The sequence below is a fragment of the Salvelinus sp. IW2-2015 genome, linkage group LG30 (genome assembly GCF_002910315.2).
Source record: "Salvelinus sp. IW2-2015 linkage group LG30, ASM291031v2, whole genome shotgun sequence".
NCBI classification, from domain to species: Eukaryota; Metazoa; Chordata; class Actinopteri; order Salmoniformes; family Salmonidae; genus Salvelinus; species Salvelinus sp. IW2-2015.
In genome coordinates this window covers 23,920,388-23,931,829 of record NC_036869.1, presented here as the reverse complement: position 1 = coordinate 23,931,829, position 11,442 = coordinate 23,920,388, and the positions used below count along the sequence as shown (strand labels likewise).

The 11,442-nt window shown below is 42.6% G+C and overlaps 1 protein-coding gene across 1 annotated transcript; it reads left to right on the top strand.

Annotated features, from left to right (window-relative positions):
• The first annotated feature begins 2,026 nt into the window (after nucleotides 1-2,026).
• Nucleotides 2,027-10,247, top strand: LOC111955165 (homocysteine-responsive endoplasmic reticulum-resident ubiquitin-like domain member 2 protein). The gene is made up of 9 exons (XM_023975280.2): nucleotides 2,027-2,189; nucleotides 2,753-3,067; nucleotides 4,783-4,860; nucleotides 5,043-5,159; nucleotides 7,439-7,563; nucleotides 7,744-7,875; nucleotides 8,323-8,613; nucleotides 9,260-9,371; nucleotides 9,616-10,247. Exons 2-9 carry the CDS (start codon nucleotides 2,921-2,923, stop codon nucleotides 9,784-9,786), a joined length of 1,173 nt encoding a protein of 390 aa, XP_023831048.1. The 5' UTR covers nucleotides 2,027-2,189; nucleotides 2,753-2,920; the 3' UTR covers nucleotides 9,787-10,247.
• Nucleotides 10,248-11,442: the final 1,195 nt, after the last annotated feature.

Here is an 11,442-nt window from a genome sequence, read left to right as displayed (position 1 = left end):
CACTTAAGGATTCATGTAGTAACCAAAAAAAGTGTTCAACAAATCCAAATATATTTTATATTTGAAATTCTTCAAAGTAGCCAGCATTTGCCTTGATGACAGCTTTGCACACTCTTGGCATTCTCTCTACCAGCTTCACCTGGAATGCTTTTCCAACTGTCTTGAACGAGTTCCCACTTATGCTGAGCACTTGTTGGCTGCTTTTCCTTCACTCTGTGGTCCAACTCATCCCAAACCATCTCAATTRGGTTAAGGTCTGGTGGTTGTGGAGGCCAGGTCATCTGGTGCAGCATTCCATCACTCTCCTTGGTCAAATAGCGCTTACAGAGCCTGGAGGTATGTCATTGTCCTGCTGAAAAACAAATTATAGTCCCACTAAGCACAAACCAGATGGGATGGTGTATCGCTGCAAAATGCTGTGGTAGCCATGCTGACTAAGTGTGACTTGAATTCTAAATAAATCACAGACCATCAGACCTCCTCATCCATGCTTCACGGTGGGAACCACATATGCAGAGACCATCCGTTCACCTACTCTGCATCTCACAAAGACACGAAGGTTGGAACAAAAAATCTCAAATTTGGACTCATCAGACCAAAGGACAGATTTCCACCAGTCTATGGCCATTACTCATGTTTCTTGGCCCAAGCAAGTCTCTTCTTCTTATTGGCGTCCTTTATTAGTGGTTTCTTTGTGGCAATTCGACCATGAATGCCTGATTCACGCAGTCTCCTTTGAACAGTTGATGTTGAGATGTATCTGTTACTTGAACTCTATGAAGCATTTATTTGGGCTGCAATCTGAGGTGCAGTTAACTCTAATGAACTTGTCCTCTGCAGCAGAGGTAACTCTGGGTCTTCCTTTCCTGTGGCGGTCCTCATGAGAGCCAGTTTCATCATAGCGCTTGATGGTTTTTGCGACTGCACTTTTAAAGTTCTTGAAATTTTCCAGATTGACTGACCTTCATGTCTTAATGTAATGAATGCCTGTCATTTCTCTTTGCTTATTTGAGCTGTTCTTGCCATAATATGGACTTGGTCTTTTACCAAATAGGGCTATCGTCTGTATACCACCCCTACCTTGTCACAACACAACGGATTGGCTCAAACGCATAAAGGAAAGAAATTCCACAAATAAACTTTAACAAGACACACCTTCTAATTGAAATGCATTCCAGGTGACTACCTCATGAAGCTGGTTGAGAGAATGCAAATTCCCACACTGTAATTGTTTGGACACAAATGCTCTCACCGCATACCTCACATAGAAGATGGCGCTGATAGAGATGGCAGCTTTGCTTCAAGTCCTTAGGAAACTGTGCAGTATTTAGTTTTTTTATGTATTATTTCTTACATTGTTAGCTCTTTTTTATAACCATGTGTATGTGACCAATAAAATGTGATTTCCAAGCTTCACATATTCTGGTAGTCTCCTAAAAAAACTCGTGGGTCCTCCTCGTCTTTTTCCAACGAGCCTCCAGCTATAACTCCTTGGCAGGCGCCCTGCTCCGAAAATCAATACATGTTACTTCTCTCGTGGATAATTGTGCCAGATCCAGTGCAAGCTTGTTCTGTTCTTCATCAACACAATTAACCAAAACAAGGCCGCTTCTAGTCACCTTGGTTGAATCTATCTTTCCCACTGCTTTCTTCACAATCCTTGATATCACAAATGGATTTCCCAAATGAATCTCCTTGTCCAAAAACGCAGTCCAATAACAAATGCATTATTGGACCGGTCCTTCAACTTTTGCTCGTTTTGTTCCATTCTTTGATTTCACTATTTTTCATTCATTGTCACACAGTTCACTTGCCGCACTTTCAGATTCTAGCACAGTTGCCATTATCTCCCAACCACCACCATACAAGAGTTCTAAACACCTAGCCCCTAACCTTAACCCATTGTAAATGTAAACTTCTATGGGGTATGGAAGTCCCAAGGATTCCGGTTAGCACGGACCATTCGATTATAAGAGTTCCGGATGTGGGAGGAACAGCTGTTTCGGACACGATGACGTATATCCGCTTTCTTTTAGCTATCGGCTGGCTAGCAAGCTAACAACAACAACCGTTCGGATATTCAGATTACATTGAAGGACGTGTAATTGAATTTCACAGGTGATCAAGGCAAAGTACAGTAATTGAGCTTTACAGGTGATCAAGGCTTAGTACACCCCCTGGAAGCTAAGGTGGGTACAGACAGAACGTTGAGTTGAGGATAACTAAAGATAACTGTTGTTAGCTAGCTAACGAATGTTAACTCTGATAGCAAACTTCTGCTGGTAGTATAGGCTGGTACCGAGATAGCTAACAAACATCAAATATCCGTGCTAAATGAAATGGCAAGCTAACGTAAATTAGCTTGATTGTTTAATAAGTACTATCTAGGCTTGTCGATTAAGGCAGCCCCCCGCACCTCTCTGATTCAGAGGGGTTGGGTTAAATGAGGAAGACACATTTCAGTTGAATGCATTCAGTTGTACAACTGACTAGGTATCCCCCYTTCCCTTCCTTTCAGTGTCATAACTCAGAAGGGTCGCTTTATAAAAATAAAAAAGTTACATATGGTAAATTGTTATTAGCCGTAGCCAGCTAACGTTCTAAGAAAGCACTATCAGAGATGTGATCCTCATTCCGCCTGACACTTTATGTTCTGACAAACCATAGCTAGGTATTGTAGTCTGTGCAAATCGAATCTACTTGCATAACAGTGTAAACTTCCCCAAACAATGTGTCTTTAATATTTTTTCAGTTTTCAATGCGGTGACCAAGTATCAGCTAATGTTACATCTTGCAGCTGGATAGCATTTTGTAGTCGTCCGCATTGGAAGAGACCATTCTGTTGTTCCAGCCCAACATATCTGGGCTATGTGCAAGGCACCATAAGACTCCAAGAGGACACTAACAGATGGTGTAAAACATGGACCAGGGTGTTGCCGACAGTCCTGCTATCATTGTCATTAAGGCACCCAACCAGAAGTATGATGACCAGACAATCAACTGCTTCCTGAACTGGACAGTGGATCAACTAAAAACCCATATCTCACATGTGTATCCCAGTAAACCGGTGAGTAGGCTCTGGATTACGTACAGTGAGATTGCTCTCCGTATTCATTTCCCTTGAGGTCTGTTCAGATCAATGATGTATATAAAAAATCATTGGTTCAGATGGGGATTGAACATTCAGTATAGAAATATATTGCATAGTAGATTCAATAAAATAGAACAATAGAGCCATGTCCACTCTGATGTGGGATGTCTTGATTCTGAAATGCACTTCCCTGTTTATTTAACTTTTTAATTCTTGGAGGTTACAGCCATCTGGGACAATTTGTCGCTATCCCTGAAACATCGTATAGGCAGACTGTCAGTAGCACAAATGTTTAACTAGCTACTGTTTTCCCACTGGGCATAAACTGGTTGAATCAACATTGTTTACATGTCATTTCAACCCCCCCAAAAYCTGTGATGACTTTGAATTAACGTGGAAAACGAATTGGATTTGCAAAAAGTCCTCGACGTAGTCTTTTTTTCCCCCACCCAAGTTTTAACCTAAATCCAATGACATGGTGAAATGTTTTGTTGRTTTCACGTTGAATTCACTTTAGTTGATAACTCAACCAAATGTACATCAAAACTGACATCTGTGCCTGGGTTAGGCTACTGACATCTGGGTTAGGCCTACTTCTCCCTCAAATTTCCAGGGCTGCATTTGTATGCACAGTTACAGCAGCCATCATCGAGGATTATCTGTTGTACAAAGATGTAAGTGACTGGATGCGTTGTGATCTGATGCAGGGGTAGGCTATAAGTAGGATACATAACCTAGTAGTCCAAGACTAATTTGAATTGAATCTTTTGTTTACGTGAATATTTTTCAATGAGTGGGCTTAATCCGATTAGTTGGAGAGAGAGAAACAGAACCTGGCTCGGTTTGTTTTGATGTGAATGAGCCAATTAGTAGTATAGGTTTATAAACCGTGTCATGTGTTTTATCTACCTTGTTTATTTGTCTGTGAAAAAAGGACTGCAGAATACTGACAGTCTAACTAGCTTCATTTAGTCTTTGCTGAATTCACCATCACATGGATAAAGCAATAATGAAAGGTTGTGCTTTGGCCTGTATTTGAAAAGATTCCTGTCTTGAAAGTGTGTAGATTTGACGTCAGGCTGGACGGAGGCCAGTGAGATTCCTCTGTTCTCTGATTTCCTTATGGTTCCTGCTCAGTAAACACTGAGCACTTAAAATCACTCTCGTCTGGTAATCTCAGTCTGTTGTGTGTTCTCCAACTTCTCTGGTTAGCATCATCTACCACTGTTTACCATAATAGTTTTAACCAGGTGACAGCCTTCTTTGTTAAAGCTGCAATATGTAACTTTTTGGGTGACCTGACCAAATTCACATAGAAATGTGAGTTATAAATCTGTCATTCTCATTGAAAGCCAGTGTAAGAAGCGGTATATCTGTTCTATGTATGCTATTTCTTTGCTTCCCGGCGTTGTCATTACCCTACCCTACTAACCTAATCCTTGGTTTCCTAACACCTGTCGCAGGGATTTTTCTGCCATTGTAATCCTTGGGCGTATGGCCCAAGTGTTTTTTTTCGGGCTACCTAAGCCCCCTTTTGATCCAGAAAAAAAACCTGTGTCAATCTGATTAACTAAACTGAGATTTAAGAGTACATGTGGCCAAATCGTTTTTCAAAACGTTCATAGATGACCAGCAGGGTCAGATAATAAATAAGTTGTTCTATGTTCTGAACTGTCTGATTTTCATTGTAGAGCTCCAAAGACCAGAGGCTGGTGTATTCTGGGAAGCTGCTCTTGGATCACTTAACACTGAAAGATGTGCTCAGAAAGGTCTGTCTGCTGCATTCATTTTCTTATTATTTCATCTTCACTTGATATTCTGTCCAGAGATTACGGCAGTGTATGCATTCATCTTAGATTACATTCTTAAAGTCAAGATGATTACTTTGACAATTGTAGTTTAATGCAATAGTGTGGCTGTCCGTGCTAATGGCCACGGATGACTCTTACAGCAGGATGAGTATCACATGGTCCACCTGGTRTGTGCATCACGCACCCCTCCTGGGTCCCCCAAGGTCCTCAGGAGCCACAGTAACAAGGCCACTGGAGTCCCCTCTACTAGCTCCACGGTGAGTTACCGGTATGCACCCATTGATTGCCACACATTTCATCATCCCAGCACACCTTGGGCTAGCCTGAGTGCCAGTCTGTTTGTGCTATCATGCCAACTCATTGTCATGCCAAAAATGGCTTGACAATGAGCTATGGAGATGGCAAGAGCACAAACAGACCTGGCTTATCTAGGCCTACTTTCTATTGTAATCCACACCAGCTCCTGAGATGATTATACATACATACATACAGTTGAAGTTGGAAGTTTACATACACTTAGGTTGGAGTCATTAAAACTAGTTTTTCAACCACTCCACAACTTTCTTGTTAACAAACTATAGTTTTGGCAAGCCGGTTAGGACTTCTACTTTGGATTCCTAYAAATCAGCTTGGCTAGACAATCTGGACCCTCTCTTCATAAAATTATCCGCCGCCATTGTTGCAACCCCTATTACTAATCTGTTCAATCTCTCTTTCATATCGTCTGAGATTCTTAAAGATTGGAAAGCGGCCGCGATCATCCCTGTCTTCAAAAGGGGAGACACTCTAGACCCAAACTGTTACAGACCTATATCCATCSTGCCTTCCTTTCTAAAGTCTTCGAAAGCCAAGTGAACAAACAGATCACCGACCATTTCGGATCCCACCGTACCTTTTCCGCTATGSAATCTGGTTTCCGAGCTGGTCATGGTTGCACCTCAGCCACGCTCAAGGTCCTAAACGATATCATAACCGCCATCGATAAAAGACAGTACTGTGCAGCCGTCTTCATCGACCTGGCCAAGGCTTTCGACTCTGTCAATCACCGTATTCTTAACGGCAGACTCAACAACCTTGGTTTCTCTAATGACTGCCTCGCCTGGTTCACCAACTACTTCTCAGATAGAGTTCAGTGTGTCAAATCGGAGGGCCTGTTGTCCGGACCTCTTGCAGTCTCTATGGGGKTGCCACAGGGTTCAATTCTCGGGCCGACTCTTTTCTCTGTATATATCAATGATGTCGCTCTTGCTGCGGGTGATTCTTTGATCCACCTCTAAGTAGACGACACCATTCTGTATACATCTGGACCTTCGCTGGAAACTGTGTTAACAAACCTCCAAACGAGCTTCAACACAATACAACACTCCTTCCTTGGCCTCCAACTGCTCTTAAATGCTAGTAAAATGAAATGCATGCTCTTCAACCGATTGTTGCCCGCCTGCCCGAATATAGTATCACTACTCTGGATGGTTCTGACTTAGAATATGTGGACAACTGCAAATACCTAGGTGTCTGGTTAGACTGTAAACTCTCCTTCCAGACTCACATTAAGCATCTCCAATCCAAATTAAATCTAGAATCGGCTTCCTATTTCGCAACAAAGCCTCCTTCACTCATGCTGCCAAACATACCCTCGTAAAACTGATTATCCTACCGATTCTTGACTTCGGCGATGTCATTTACAAAATATCCTCCAACACTCTACTCAGCAAATTGGATGCAGTCTATCACAGTGCCATCCGTTTGGTCACCAAAGCCCCATATACTACCCACCACTGTGACCTGTATGCTCTCGTTGGCTGGTCCTCGCTACATATTCGTTGCCAAACCCACTGGCTCCAGGTCATCTTTAAGTCTTTGCTAGGTAAAGCTCCGCCTTATCTCAGCTCACTGGTCACCATAGCAACACCCATCCGTAGCACGCGCTCCAGCAGGTATATTTCACTGGTCATCCCCAAAGCCAACACCTCCTTTGGCCGCCTTTCCTTYCAGTTCTCTGCTGCCAATGACTGGAACGAATTGCAAAAATTACTGAAGCTGGAGACTTATCTCCCTCACTAACTTTAAGCGTCAGCTGTCAGAGCAGCTTACCGATCGCTTCAGCTGTACAAGGTCCATCTGTAAATAGCACATCCAACCAACTATCTACCTCATCCCCATATTTGTTTTTGTTTTTCTACTCTTTTGCACACCAGTATTTTCTACTTGCACATCCTCAACTTCACATATCACTCCAGTGTAAATTGCTAAATTGTAATCACTATTGGCCTATTTATTGCCTTACCTCCTTACTTAATTTTGCACACACTGTATACAGATTTTTCTATTGTGTTATTGACTGTACTTTTGTTTATCCCATGTGTAACTCGGTGTTGTTTTTGTCGCACTGCTTTGCTTTATCTTGGCCAGGTCGCAGTTGTAAATGAGAACTTGTTCTCAACTGGCCTACCTGGTTAAATAAAGGTGAAATAAATTAAATTAAAAAAGTGGAGTTAGAGAAGTAAAATAATCCAAACGTATTTGTCTGTTTTCTCAGATGGGTCAGAGCCCCAGTGTCCCCTCCCAGAGTCAATCAACCTCCTCTGAAGAGAGCTTTGACGGGCTGAGACATCGGACAGGCCCCGCCCCTAACCATGCAGCACACCCTGCCTTTATGCAAGGGTAAGTCCTTATACACCAACACGGTTAGTTCTGGACACGTTATGATTGGCCAAGAGGTGAACTACTGTTGAGAGGTCTCACTTCATAATAGATTTTTGTGTGTTTTTATGTGTTAATGCGCTTGTTGTCTACTGGTAATGCCCAAATCCCTTACCCCGCAGCTGTGTACTTACCTTGCAGCTACATGTGGAACCAGTTCCCGCCACAGCAAGGCCCTCCCACCAACATGCCAGCCTACCCTGGCATACAGTACAATCCCATGACGCTGCTGTGGTGGCAGCAGGTGTACGCCCGGCAATACTACATGCACTAGTAAGTCTGCTGTCTCCCAATAACTGTGTGACAATATGCTCAATTACCCATGCTGTGTCATGGAATCACTGAGATTCAATCACAATTATCTCACTTTCACATGTTCTCTATATAAAACTAACCAGGTTCTCAGGTGGACGAATTATCTGACGCATGGAAAAAAGTCACGACCATGCTGATGGAACGAGGAAGTATCGGTACAATTTCATAATTGTCGACAGAAAATGTTTGTTCGACATGGGATCTTTTTGTGTCGTGAAAATGAATAGTGCGATAAATTGCGGTGGAAACGCCTTCATGCACAAATATTGTTTTTACGTGGATTTTATAATATTCGCATGAAATCTGTCAACAATTAGATGGAAAACTAACTACTAATCCAGATTCTCTACATTAATTTCTCTCCTTTCTCTCCCTCTCTCTCTGTCTCTCTCCCTCGCCCTTCAGTCAGATGTTGGCTGYCTCGTCTCACCATCTCAGGCCTGACCTGCTCTCGGCCCAGCCTGGCCAATCAGATCCTCTGAACCCGCCTCCCCCGGAGGAGCGCCATGGCGACCCCAACATCCAGTTGAATGCCCAGGGAGCGGAGGCGCTGCTGAACGAGGAGGATCAGAACTGTGATTGGCTGGACTGGGTGTACACTGTGTCATGCGCCGCCATCTTGCTCAGCATAGTCTACTTTTACTCATCCTTTAGCCGCTTCGTCATGGTGATTGGTGCCATGTTGCTGCTATACCTGTGAGTATTCCCATGCACCCTCTGAAATTAATGCTGTCTGTCCCTTTTAGTGGTGACATACTAGACTGGCCCCAGAACTCGATGTATGTGCTGTCTTGCCAATATCCAAAGATTTTTAAGCCTTGAGACAATTGAGGCATGGATTGTGTATGTGTGCCATTCTGAGGGTGAATGGGCAAGACAAAAAATGTGAGTGCCTTTAAATGGGGTATTTAAACGGGGAACTGCAGCGCTGCTGGGTTTTTCACCCTCAACAGTTTCCAGTGTGTATCAAGAATGTTCCACCACACAAAGGACATCCAGACAATTCGACACAACTGTGAGAAGCATTGGAGTCAACATGGGCCAGCCTCCCTGTGGAATGTTTTCAACATCTTGTAGAGTCCATTTCCCAATGAATTAAGGCTGTTCTGAGGGTAAAAGGGGGTGCAACTCAATATTAGCAAAGGTGTTCCTAATGTTTAGTATACTCAGTGTATTTGTACAAATTGTGTAAATGGAAAGTGAGTTCTGAATACTTTATTTTAACCCTATACCTTTCTTTCCTGGTCTTCTTGGCTCTTTGACCCAACAAATGTGTTGTGAAATGGTCACCTATTATGTATCACAGGGTTTGTTATTGGCTGTTTCTCTGTGTTTTCGTTAGGCACCAAGCAGAGTGGTTCCCCTTTAACCTGGAGAACGAACTTCAGAACCCTGGGGACGGGCCCCACCAGGACGAGATGGAGGCTGACCTTCATCATGACCTCCAAGAGACGGTAGGTCATCTGCAACCTCTGACCTTTTACCTTTAGTTTAAGTGCTTTTGAATGTCAGGACAGAACCCCTGGAATGATACAGTAATTTAATTTGCAATAGCAGTGATGCATGATTTATGTAATGCTTGTTGCTTGTCTGGTAACGTAATATGGCATTGCTATGGTGAATGATTACAATTGTAAGACGGGGGGGGGGGGGGGGAATCTATCCAGTTTTACAGTTTGTGTTGTTTGACCTACACAGGAGCGGGTGATGGATGACGGCTTAGGGGATGATGATGCGGACAGTGGAGAGGAAGGACCAGAGGATCCCAATGGTATTCCCCATGTTGGCTTCCTCAATACAACTTGGTCATTTATTGTCACGTTCTTCATGTCTCTTATACCTGAGGGGCCCCCCAATGCTGCCAACTGAGGCAATGAGCCATGGAAGTCAGAATGCCACTAGTGACTGGACTGAATACACTATCTTAGTATGCCCAGTGAGTTCACCCCTAGGTCTACACAATCATTGTACATCTACCTGATCACAGGGCACTACCGAAGAACTGAATGGTCACAGACAAAAAGGTTTTGAAGTGAACAACAGAATGACACTTTGGGGGAAAATGACATAATTTGAAACTTTCAATATCATGAGATCTAAATATTCTTCAGTATAATCTTCTCGGTCGTTGTAGTATAGGAAACTATGACTTGTAAGAAGACGGAGAACATTTATCCCTGTGTAATATTATCTGTTTAATACAATGATAATTAGCCCTATTTCTGTGTGAAAGAATAATCAAGTATGTACTGTCTGTATAGTTGCAATAATTGTTAAATTGTATAATAAGTGTATTATGTTAATATAAACTTCAAGCAATCAGTTAGAAAGTACCCTAAATCATATTTGTTGTGATGTTTGGAGCGTAATCGGTTAAAATGGAACCTTGGGGCGTTCGTTTGTTGGTAACGGTCGTGAGCATCAGATACATGCTCGAGCTCAAGCATGATTGAAAACAGACAACTTTTTTTTTTWAAGAAAATATTTTATACAGTATAAAAAACATATATTATTGTTTTTTATATGAATTACTATAACAATGGTGCAGTAAAACCGTCCTGATACTGGGTTTCCATGGTTACTAAATAAATTGCGGCGCGTCCTCTGAAGTTGAGTGTCACAACAAATGCTTGCTAGTTAGCAAACTAACGTTAGCTCATTACTTCGAAGTTTGACAAAGAAAATAACCGGTTGAAAATACTGAAACGAGTTGCCTAGCTGGTATCGCTGGCAATTATGTAATTTTTTGAGGCATTATCGGAGTCTGAACCTGAAGACTCAGTTCCGTCGATCAGGCCCAATTTTAGTTCTGAAAGGGACGATGAGTAATTGTTACAATCAACCGAAGTCATCCGGAATGGTGGAAAGGGTAAAGGCATTGAATTTGCATTGAATTTGGCCGTCACGTCAACAAACGACAGGCACGGAAATGTGTTTCTCTCAACTGAGTTTTGCAAACCAAAGAAGATGGGAGTTGACGTGTCTGTTTTCATCAGAGATAAACTAGGCCTAACTACGACGCAACGCGAAGTGCCTGGACACAGCCCTTATTAATAACCGTGGTATATTGGCCAAAAATACCAACGTAATTAGAGCAGTAAAAATACATGTTTTGTCATACCCGTTGTATACGGTCTGATATACCACAAACACCCGAGGTGCCTTATTGCTATTATGAACTGTTTACCAACGTAATTAGAGCAGTACAAATAAATGTTTTGTCACACGCGTTGTATACTACGTCTGTCAGCCGATCAGCATTCAGGGCTCGAACTACCCAGTTTATTATTAGTAGCCTATGACTGTCAGTGAGCATTCATTAATTTGATGACAAACCGGTGTGCCCCTTTTTGACAGCTGTCTTGGTTGGACTTCTACATTGGTAGGGTCAATATGCAGGTACTGTATGTAGGCTATAACCTAGCTACTGTGCCTCGGCAGTCAATGGCCAGATGCAGAAATGTGAAGGTAATTAGTCTATTGCAGTGATTCCCCGTTCCCCCAAAAGAAACTCAGTCCAGCTTT